Consider the following 11,966-nt stretch of genomic DNA (forward strand, 5'->3'; position numbering starts at 1 on the left):
CGCATGATCAGGGGTCAGAAAAACAGACCTTATGACGAGAGGCTGAGAGCTATGGGACTCTTCAGCCTGGAAAAGCGCAGCCTCAGGGGCCATCTGATAGCCACCTATAAGTTTATCAGGGGTGTTCACCAGGATGGGGGGAATGTTTGTTCACCAGAGCACCCCAAGGGATGACAAAGTCGAATGGTTATAAACTCCTGCAAGACCGTTTCAGGCTGGACAGAAGGAAAAACTTCTTTACTGTCCGAGCCCCCAAGGTCTGGAACAGATTGACATTGGAGGTGGTTCAAGCACCTACTTTGAACTCCTTCAAGAGAAATTTGGACGCTTATCTTGCTGACATCTTATGACCCAGCTGACTTCCTGTCCCTGGGGCAGAGGGCTGGACTCGATGATCTTCCGAGGTCCCTTCCAGCCCTAATGTCTATGAAATCTAATGTAAACCTCAACATTGTACCAGATCAAAACCCATGGTTAGCAGGTGTTAGATGGTGGAGGAGGAGAAGAAAGGGGACTTTGCATGTTTAGTGCCTTGGGCATTTGCCCAGAGAGCAGGAGACTTGTATTCTAGGCCCCCCCCATCCAGAAGGGCATTACCCAGGCCCTTCTCCAGTCTTTCTCTTGAGCTGGCTTCCTGGGCAGACAAGAAAGGGAGATATAAGGGGCCCAAGAGAAAGGAAACAGGCCAGAGGATCTGTGACTCTGTACAGGCGCCATCTACAAATGATGCTATGTTGCCATAGTGACGTGCCATTGCGACATAGCTCATTGCTATGGCAATGTAATGTCAGTGGGCACAAACTGTGACGCCAATGCTACGTTGCCACAGCAATGAGCTACCTCACTAGAGCATGTCGCTACTGTGACATAGGTGCTAAAAATAACTGTGCGCCTCCAGGATGGTGCAGAAATGGCTGTTAGTCCACCGCCATTCAGTACTTTGTAAAGCAAATACTAAATAACGGTGCAGTAACAACTGTGCTGTGGGGGGCACGCATAGATGCCCCCAGTACAATGGATGTGCTACTCTTGTTACCCTGCCTAAGCCTTTGCTCCCAGGGGGGCAGTAACTTTCCCACTGTTCTCTACCAGTTTTATCCAATGAATAGTGAATGCAAGGGCAGAGGATCAGCTTCAAGAGGAAATCTGGAGAGATGATTTGATAAAGCCTAAGCTATGACTTGGTGGTTAGAGTGCCTATGTTGGGAAGCAGGAGGTACAGCTTCAAGCCCCCTCTGGATTGTGGGAGGCCTGCAGCTTGGGTCTCCTGCTCCTTGGCCAAGTGCCCCGATCACTAGGTTCTTGAGCTGAAGCATTGGAGGAGCTGCCCCCCACCCCAGCCATTTTGCTTCAGTAAGTATACACACAGGGTCAAATCTGTGTTACCGCAGAGCAAACTAGAATGTCTCCATGCCATTTAGGTGCATAAAGTGAAATAAGAATCTGCCCTTTAATTTTTTGTGGACAAGAGATGAAGATTAAAAGTGTTTTGTGGTTTAAAAGTGTCATATCCTCCTTTGTGGCTTAGTTCAGTCTGTTTCCCCCCTCTTTCTCTAATGTTCTGTATTCCTCTATCACGGGAGTGCTCAAACCCTGGCCCACAGACCAGATCTAACTGGTCTGTCTGCCTCACAGGGCTGTCCATGGGCCAGAAAATCTGGTGGTGGGGGAGTAGTGTCATCATAACTGCCTGTCCCCTACTACCAAATTTCTGGACCTGTGGGGAGGCCTGTGGGCTGGAGAGCATGGCTCTGCCCACTACATTGGGTGGGCAGAGTAGCACAAGGTCTGATCCCGGTGTGGAGGGCTGGGAGAGGCAGTGTGGGGTTCAAGCCTTGTACATGTGGCCCAATCTGGCCTGCAGATCAGCCTCGTGCCACTCACCAGGCGGCAGGGTCAAAACTTTGAGTACTACTCAATGGAAGGGTGAGATACTCCGCTGCAAACTACAGCTGTGGATGTAGGCCCATCTCACTTAAATCAGTGGGAAGTTTGATAACCAGTAATATGGATCCCAACATGAACAATGTCACACACTAAAGATAAAAGTGGATTTCCTTTATCTGCCAGGAATTAAAAGCACTGTGCCAGTTTAAAACTGGAGTGAGTTAGGTCAGAATCAGACCCAAACTCATGTCCCTTTGGAGAGTCTCAGGAATTCATCTGAGTACCTTAAGACCAAATCCAGCCCTCTGCCATTGGCGTGAACACTTGACTGCATCTGAAGGCTTAGGAAGATACTGTTGTTGTCGTGCTACAGACTTTGTAGCACTACAAAAAATAAAGTGTTATGGGTGGGCACACATAGACAGCCCCCTGGGTCAAATTGCCACAAGGCAGCTCTTCACCTAAGGAGCAATAGGGGAGCTGCTGCTTAGCACCTGCTGCCCCTAAGCCAGACAGGCCACAGACATCAGCTGGAGGCCCCTAAAGGAGAGAGGCTCCCTGCCTCTACCCCCCATGCAGGTGAACTGGGGTTGTGCTTGCAGCCACTGCTGCTACCTTGGGACCAGTCCTGTCCAGCACAGCCTGCAGCAGGGAATGGCATACTCCCCACCTCCCACCCCTGTTGCCAAGGGGGCTGTGACAACGGGAAAGGCTCCTATGGAGCAGGTGGTAAAAGCAACTTTTCCCGGGGCTCCAGGAGGCAGCTCTGGTAGCTGCAGCCTGTCCCACAAGAGCAAGGGCTTTTCCCAGGTCCCGATGGATGGAACAGTGATTCTTGCCAGTGATCTAGCTGTGAGAGTGGGACTTCTCCCTGTGGCTGTCAGAGTACAAGCAAGAGCTCTGCCTCCTTCTCTCCCACTTACAGCAGGGGGAAGGAAAGCAGGGGACTTTGGGATGCTCCTATACTTGTCCACATTCTGAATTTGTTGCGGAAAACCTTCCCAAGTCAAAGAAGTTGCTGTTTTAAATAGAAAACTTCTTGTTGTTGCAGATCTGGCATCTTGAGACTAGATTGGCCATTTTTTTAGTGGGACAAATGTGGAAGTGTGGCTGCAGGCTTTTTGTCATGCAGAAACAGCAGATTAAGTGCAACAAAAGTAACGTCTGTCTGTCTAAGGAACTCTGTCTGTCTTAAAGAACAGTAACTATGTTGAATTCTACAGAATGACTTATGATTTACATTCGTGTGGGAATGCACTCAGGTCCATTGACTATAAAGCAAGTCTAATTGTAATTTTGCAGATAGGAGCCTAGGGTTAAATTTTCAAAAAGTGTGTAAATGACCAAGAGTGATTTAGGCATGTAGGACCATATCTGTAGAGGTACTTAGGTACTCCTATTAGGCGCTTTAAAAATCCCATTAAGCCTCTATACTTTTCAAACTATAGCTCTTAGGAGCTTATGGCTTATTGAAAAGGTCTGGCTCATTGAAAGGGAACTGGCTCCTAAGTCACTTAGGAGCTTTTGAAAATTATAGGCCGTAATCCATAAAGTGCATACCACTGTATTTATGCTAGCAGTGTTCACAGATGCAAAGCCTAGTACCATCCTAATTATAGGTTATTGGAGAACCCAGCTATTTGAGTGGGATTATACAGAGTTTTAAATATGAAAGATAGATTTATAAATGGAAGCTATTGACTTTCAGCTTGTTCTTTCCAGCTTTATAATACAGTTCTGACTTGTGTCTACAAAGCCATTATAATTGATGCTCAATGTGTTCTGTTGTTTCTCCAACAAACTATCTTTGCACTAGGATCTGAATTTATAATAATTAGATTTACCTCCCAGAATAGTCTCCAGTTAACTGAGTAAGAACACACTCTTGTTACCAGACTATATTTTATTTCTGTCATGTCCTAGCACTGACATAAGTATAAATTTCAGGCACAGTACATGACATGACAAGCATTCTTCAAAGGCAAGAAGATTATCATATATAGAAATGGGCTTTAAAATCTGGTCACTCAAGCGTATGAATAGAACATATTGGAAGGCTTTGTGGGATTCATCATGTTTTGTGTTTATTCTGCTGCAAACCTAAAAATACTTTATGATCAACACCTAATCACTCTAATTGCTGAGTATTTTTAGCTTCACTTCTGCTTTTTCCAATTAGACAGAAACAAAGGGAGAAAGACCCTACAATTTTAGATTTCTAAAATTCTAAGATGAGATGGCAGAATAATTCCCACTGTGAGTGGATTTTCTCTCAGTGACAAAGTGGAAGAGTCTACACATGCAACTAATGTCCTGAAAGCTTTCCCCAGCAGGGCGTCTACGCATGCTCCCATCTGCAATTTGTTTCCAGTCAGCAGTCTACACATGCACTACTGCACAGTAGTTACTGTGGGGTTAATCTACTAGTATTTACAGGCAGTAACCAACCCTTCAGTAAACACTGCATATGTGCAGACAGTGACGCTTTACTGGCCATGTCTACATGAGAGGCTGACTGCGCAGTCATTTAGTACTTGCATACCCAGACACTAAGTAACATCCCTGCATGGCTTCCTGGTGATGCTGACTATGCAGTAAATCATTACTACTGCACAGTAGTGTCGTGTCACAGTCTGTGCCCCACAATGATACTGTGCAGTAAGCATCTCATGTAGATATGACCACTGTGTGGTAGATTAGTTTACTGCACAGTAAACTGTCTCATGTAGGCACACCCACAGAATATTTTCATCTGATCTCTATACATATTATGAATGAGTGTATCTCACAAGGGCGAAAAAATCTCTCAAGACATGGCATAAAAGAGTAAATGATCTTTTAATTACTTTTTAGAGAGTCCATTAGTAAGTGAAAATATAACCACAGATTTTTAAAATATTTTAGTGCAATAGAGAAAACCTCTCCCACAGCAAGTTTTCATGAACCAGTGAAGAAACATCTCCAGAATTGTATCTGTCTATGTGTAACCCACCAACCTGAGAGTATTAGGGAAGGTCTTACGCATCCCCATACATTTCTCCTGATCAATGAAGAGGGAGTTAGCTTTGACAGCCAGGTCATGCTCCAGGTTAGATTTAGTGTGGACCAACATCTGCAAGGTATCCTCTGCATCCCGCAACCTCTGCTGAAGGCTCTGGATTGTGTCATCAATTTCATGGACCTCATTAACAAGTCTAGAAAAGAGCAACAAGCCCACAGTTAGCAGATTCTATTCTGTTCCTATTACTCAACGCTTTGCTGGTGCAGCATTATTTTACAGGCTCCTTGCTGACACAAATGTTTCTGACTTAGAGCTGGAACCTGGCTCCTATGCAATTCAGTGGCAAAACTATTGTTGACTTCAATGAGGAGGCAAGCATGCCGCTCTGAAACTACTAATTCATGGAAACAAACTGACACAACTGATCACTGCTTAGAAAAATTATGGAAAGTTGTAGTTTCCTGTTCTCATTTTATCTTTCTGGTTTGCTTTTTCTGGGTTTCTTTTTGTATTTGTGCACGTGCACGCGCGTGCACACACACACACACATACTTAAATAAAGGATAAAACCCAGAATATTTGAAAAATTAAGAGAAGAAAACAAATTAAGGTAGAACAAAATCTTTAGGGTGTTCAGAAAATTGTTGCATGTGAAACACTTTTACAGGATATACAATTAATAAACAGAGCTTAAAATTGTTTTTGAAGAACTTTATGTTGACTCTTGAGCAGCCCTCTCAAGAGAGTGGGGTGAGGTACTGGGCTTTGAGGTACAAGCTGGAGAGTGGTACAAAAGATGTTCCCATGGTTAGTGTAAAAGCCTAAGACCTGAGAGGCACAGAGTCAGTTCCCTGGCCTACCACAGACACGGTGTGTGATCTTGAGCAAATTACTTGGGCCCTGATCCTCAAAGACCTAACTTTGAAGGTAACTTCTATTGATTTCAAAGGGAGTTAGGATTCTGGGTACCTTTGTCAGTCTTTGCCTTAATTCCCCATCTTCATAATAGACGATATGGATATTTACCTTACTTGACCTCGTATACATAAAATATTATGAGGTGTCCAGATACTACCGTGACAAGGTCTGGGTAAGTACCAAAGACACATAGTCAGGAAACGTGTGGCTGAATCCAACTGGCTGCCTACTTGAATATTATGATTATTATAATTGAATATTATAGTATTTCCTAATGAGACGGAATGGTTATCTGCTTATGTTAGCAGAGGGAGAGCCAGGACAGCTGTGATGAGAGGAGAAAGGCTGTTGGGGAGAAAGCAGCTCCAATACAATGGTGAGCTGTACCTCTTCTTGAATGCCATCATCTAACTGTCCTCCTTGAGGCTAAAGAGAACTTCAGATAATTACAATTATTTGCAACGTTTTGAACATTTAATTTCTGCATGTGTACACAGGACTCTGTCACATCCACATGGGTATAAACTCAAAGAAATAATTATTCCTGCTCTTTGACAATGTAGGTGGGAAGTTACACCACCAGCCACCAAAATGTACCAGGGCATTTTCCTAGCAGTGTATGTAAAGATTTCTTGGTGGGATCAGCAGTCAAACAGCAGTTTTGAAATGGTGCTCCTTTCAAATCAATCCGCATCAGTCAGAACAACTTGTGTGGAATAACAGGAAAACATCTGCCGGGAGAAACACCAGTATCTAGGTGTGCTGTATCTCGAGCAGTCTTTGCTTCTCCTAGATATCATCCCACTTGTGACTTCTCTTAGGAGGAGAACGTGATTAATGCAACATCTGAAGCTTTAACTGCAATCACATTTTATTTTTTTAAAAGGCAAAGACTGAGGTTTTAAAAGGGTTTCCACTGAAACAACGGAAGCTGTTTTTGAGGCTTATGTGAATGGCCATGGAATTAGCATTGTGGGGGCTCTTAGGAGAAGTATAAGCACAATTATTACATAAAGAGCCACCAATGGAGAAAGGTCTTGCAATAGCAGACCTCTGGATAAACTAAACAGCGTTGTGATGTGGCAGATTTCCTCCTGAGTCAAGAACCATTAGAGAATTCCTGTGGCCGCAATCAGCCCAGCCCACTGCGCCTCCAAGACTTGTCATACCTGACACGTGACCTTAGAGCAGAGGATCCCAGGCCAGCCAGGAGAAGTGTATTCAAGAACAAGAAGAGCTAGAAACTGCCCCCCGCCCCCAACCCTGCACAAGGATTTATACAAGGATACTTATATGAGAAGGAATTGAGTGTTCCACCCCCCGAGCCCTTGGGGGAGGATCAGCCAGCTCTCTTTTCTCTCTTTTGAACCTTGGGACCCAGCCGGGGATACAGTAGGGTGAAAACCAATTTTTACATGAGGGGCCAAACCAAAAAAAAAGGAAAAAATGTTATTTGAGACAGGAAATGCTTTGCTATTCCAGCAAAATAAAAAAAAGCTGGAAAAAAGGGAATGTGCTTTGGTTAACTTGAAATATTTTGTTGAAACAGAAATGAAATAACATGCTTCATTTTGTGGTTATTTGAACATTATGTCTTTTTGTCCTTTTTAATTTACATGATCTTTTAAACAAGAAATGCCATGTTGGAATGTTTCAACATTTTCTATGTTTTTTTCCATTCATTTTTCTTACTAAAACTTTCCTAAATTCAATCTGCATATTTCAGTCTCCCCCTCACTCCTCTCCAAATTTCTGTCCACTGTCATGGGAATTTATGTCATTTTTCCTCCACAGAGAATAGATGCTGAGACTGCCTCCAATAACTTGAGGGACTGATTCTCTACCCATGTGCAATCCCTGATTGATCCATCTTGCAGGCCACAGAACTCTTCCTCTGTTTCCCATTCTTTTGGCTGCAGTACTTGATACTCGGGGCTGTGTGAAAGGGCACCGTTCCATTTCGACTTGAGTTTCGAGGTTTCAATAGAACAGCATTTCATTTCAAATTTCACTTTGACTTGAAGCCACTGTTCCGCTTTGCTTCGTCAAAACAGTGATGCTGTTTCGACGTTTCTCCCATGCGCTATAATGGGGAAGCTCGAAACAGCCTCTCTCATCTGGCAGGCAGATGGGGGCCCACAACCCTGGGAGGGCTGCGGGGGCTGTGCCAGTGCTCCCAGGGCTGCGGGCCTCCGATCTGCCTGCCAGATGAGGGAGGGAAGCCAGGTGCTGCCACCTGGGACCAGGAAGCTGGGGAAGGGAACTGAGCTCAGTTCCCCTCCCCAGCCCTACGATTGGGCTGGGGAAAGGAACTCAGCCCGGGCTCAGTTCCCTTCCCCTGCACTGTGATCGGCTTCCCGCAGCCCAGCAGTGGGAGGCAGGGAGAGCCAGGGCTGCACTCCTGGCTGAGCCACATGGGGCTGTGGGACCACTGGGAGCACAGCCCTGGTTCTCCCCTGTCTCCCACCACCTGACTGCTGGCTGCTTTGTAACCCGAAATGTTGGGCTGAGTTCCTTTCCCCAGCCCTAGATGGGCTGAGTTTCTGTCCTGAGCCTGATCTAGCGCTACGTGGGGGAACTCAGTTCAGCTAGCGGCTGGCTGCTTCAAAACTCGAAACGTTTCAAAACTTTTCAAACGTTTCGACTAGCCTCATTTTGTATTGAGGCCGTTTTGAAGGCCTTCATTTTGATTCGATTTCACTGTTTTGAGCTTGAAATTAGTTAAAACAGTGTCGAAACAAAACAGCCAGCAAAATTTCACGCAGCCCTACCACCCAACTCCAAAAGGCTCATTTGAGGAAGAGCAACTCTCTTTATCTTCCCCTTGTACAGAGCTGGCTGGGCCCTCTGAATAACTCCAGTGGAGACATTTAGTGGACTTCAGTTACATTGAATATAATGTAGTCTGGAGAGCTTCAGTTGCCAATGGCATGGGGGGTGTTGCTTCACTGTCCTGGTCAGCTTTATTAGAAAGCAACAGAAATAAGAGCAAGGGTGATAGTCTGCCTGACTGATGCCAGTGGTAAAACTTCCATTGACTTCATTAGGTTCCCTCACTAGGTTTCTATTAGTTGCAGGGCTGTGGGAGCCAAGAAGCTGCTGAATCTTTGGAGCCAGACTGCAAAGATTAGTGAATGTACATGACCACCTCAGTTCTATTCTAGACATTTGGCACCTTGGTAACTAGTGTTCCTCTCTCAAAACAGAAACACACAAAACACTTGCAAGACTGGAATAGTAAAGGCTTGGTCTTACAAGGCACTGAGTAAGGATTGTTTTTAAGGATTGTTTTTATCTCATAGAAGAAATTCAGCTGCTTTGCAGGATTGAGCTGTAACCGGTTCACACTGTAAAGATAAAAATCATGGCATGACAGTTTTGAACTCTTTTCTGTATCTCTCCTTTAAGAAAGGAAGCCATTCAGGGCCCCCTTTGTTGGAGAAAATCATTTGTATACAATTATCACAACACTACCTGAAGCCTGGGATGAATCCATGACTGCATTTAAGATTATTATAAATTGATTCTTATTCACCTATGCTTGTCATGTTGCAAAACTACCATTTTCCATTGGCATGAAACAGCCATGGAATGGGTGGTTGCTTCTAACATCAATCATGCTCATTCACATTTCCTTATATCAGATGGCGCCTCTATGTGCCCGTCTTACCGTAATTGGGCAGAGTCCCGGCACAGCTCCACATTAGGTCTCCGTGTGCGCTCATCCAGCCGTGTGTGGGCTACCTTTAGGGGAGGTCCTTTGTCCCTAATGGCTTTTCTAATGGCTTCTATGGTCATCTCAGTCTGGAAGATTTCCTGTAGAGTCTGACATTTAAAAATATGCACAAATGAATTATGCTATTTAAACAACACACGCACACACACACACTCTCCATTCCCCCTCAATCCTCTATCAGTCTGCAGGAAATCCTGAATTCAAGAAGCTGCCAGTGTTATATGTTGTAGAACCTTTGACTTTTAGGTGATAGCTGGTTGCCAGGGTTGTGTTTTGCTCTATGCTAACAAAGGAGAAAGAGAAGTAAACAGCTTGTCTGTACAGTTCATTTTCTAAAGGTAGCATTGATATTGGGCCCACTCCAATACTTAATGATGTTTATGGCTATCCTGCTAAGACTTGAATGGAAGCAGGACTGTGCTCAGATAGAAATCCGGGACTCTTGCAAATTCAGGAGCAGAAACCCTGAGTAAGGGTCTTTTCTCAAACTTATCTTTAGAGAAGAAAACAGTTTCCAGTTGTTCGGTCTGTCCTCCTTGGTGTAGCTACCAACCAAAACTAGATTTTGCAGTAAAGAATAGATCTATTGGATTGTTGGCTCCCTTGGATACCAGATTCAGGGATGATTTGTCCAGCAAGATAAACCAGAAAGGACCAGTAGAAACCATGAGGCTATAAAAGTTTCTATAAAATACACCTGTTCGCATGGCTTATTTCTTTGCACCTCAAGGGGCAATCACAGTGTGGGGAGGCAGGTGACGGTACTGTCAATGGGGGCAATCATGATATCCAGTAGAGTAAATATGATAAGAGTCCTGTCACCAAAAGATGCAAAGTGGATGAGTTGAATACATGCTAGATCCCCTAGTTATGGCTACCTCTTTGTCAGCAAGAAAAAAGAAATGTACTATATAATCAACCCAACACGCAAAACAAAATATGGTGTCAGGTAAAAATGATATTGTTGGGTGTGTCTTGTTGAAAATTTCCAAATTTTCATTTTTTCAGAGAGTTTTTTTTTGTAAATGTTGAGATTCAGTCAGAAAATGATAATAAATAAATAGTTTCTACTTTTTTGGTGAAATGTTTCTATATACTTTGACATCCTTCTCCTCTAAAGCCAAAGAACCCACAGGGAAGCTCTAATTTCCAAGCAACAACCTTAAGAAAAAAGGCAGAAAGTTCTGCTTACCTTAGCCAGGTGGGCCTGAATCTTATTTTTGGCATCAGCTGTCTCTGCAATGCGATTGGTGAAGGCAACATTCACTTTGTTAAACTGGTTCCACATCTCATTTGCAGTCACAACCAGCAGGTTTTCAATATCATCCCTCAGTTTGGAGGAGGCAGTCCGTTCACTCTGCGAGCGTAAAATATTATCATCTGTAAACTTGGCCCAGGACTCTGGCACAGAGATCCTAGCAAAACAAAACAAGAAGAATACAATAAACACAATGCTGTCAAGGCTACTACAGGAAATTATATATCCCAATAGGGAGGAAGTTGGATTAAAATGATCCTTGCAAGAAATTCATGACCCTAACTCTACTGCATAAAAGAGACTACGCCCAGAATGCAGTTTATCAACTAATGCTAATCTTTATCATCCTAAAAAATATGAAATATTCCATATTTTAAAGACAGTTCTGAAATTGTATGCAGGCTAAAAAACACATCGTCTCACAGTCCGGCCAGCATTTTAGTCATGTTGAAGATTTTAGTGATACCACATATTTATAAATATATTGATTATTTGCATACTCCAGGTGACATAAAGATATACTGATTATTTGCATACTCCAGGTGACATAAAGATATATTGATTATTTGCATACTCCAGGTGACAAAGTTTCAAGATGAAGGGTAACATACAATCAAGTTATTCTGTTCAGTAATAGTGAAAACAACTTTATACAAGTGAGGTGGAATATAGTCTGATATTCAGTTCCCTTTCTTCCTGACCCTACTTTCACATTTGGAGTGACATTCACACCTATTGTAAGGGCCAGAATAAAGTCAATGTGGGACTTAAATCCTATTTAAAACCCATTTTCCAGCCTCAGCACATTTTACCCTCTAAAAGTTTATCAACTTTGAGCTTCATTCCTTTTGTTCATGATTCCCTTTTTCTTCCAAATTCTCCTGAACCCAAAAGGCAGAGAATGAAACAGTTCTTAAGGAATCTATTCCATAAAATGCACATACCTATGTGAACATGTTCATTCCTCTAGTCCTCTGCCAGTTATAGGATACTCACCCAAGTACTGATTTATATCATCATTTGTTCATACAGGCTAGGGACAGACATTCAAAAAGCCTGAGCCTGAATTGATTCAATCTTTGCAGGTTAGTCTAACTTGGCTAGGCTGAATCAGTTTGTAACTGCATAGATATCCCAAAAATGCAGGCACATGCCTTCATTGGCTC

The 11,966-nt window shown here is 43.4% G+C and overlaps 1 protein-coding gene across 1 annotated transcript in view; it reads right to left on the reverse strand.

Annotated features, from left to right (window-relative positions):
• Positions 1–4,728: 4,728 nt before the first annotated feature.
• Positions 4,729–11,966, reverse strand: part of TEKT3 (tektin 3) — a 19,440-nt gene continuing 12,202 nt past the window's right edge. Inside the window, exons 5-7 of the mRNA XM_025211655.1 lie at positions 10,735–10,957; positions 9,477–9,631; positions 4,729–5,081 (exon numbers count right to left, since the gene is read on the reverse strand). Coding sequence (XP_025067440.1) covers positions 4,865–5,081; positions 9,477–9,631; positions 10,735–10,957 — 595 coding nt within the window. The 3' untranslated portion in view covers positions 4,729–4,864. The remainder of the gene's footprint in view (positions 5,082–9,476; positions 9,632–10,734; positions 10,958–11,966) is intronic.

Source organism: Alligator sinensis, unplaced genomic scaffold (assembly GCF_000455745.1).
Source record: "Alligator sinensis unplaced genomic scaffold, ASM45574v1 scaffold584_1, whole genome shotgun sequence".
In the NCBI taxonomy this organism is placed as follows: domain Eukaryota; kingdom Metazoa; phylum Chordata; order Crocodylia; family Alligatoridae; genus Alligator; species Alligator sinensis.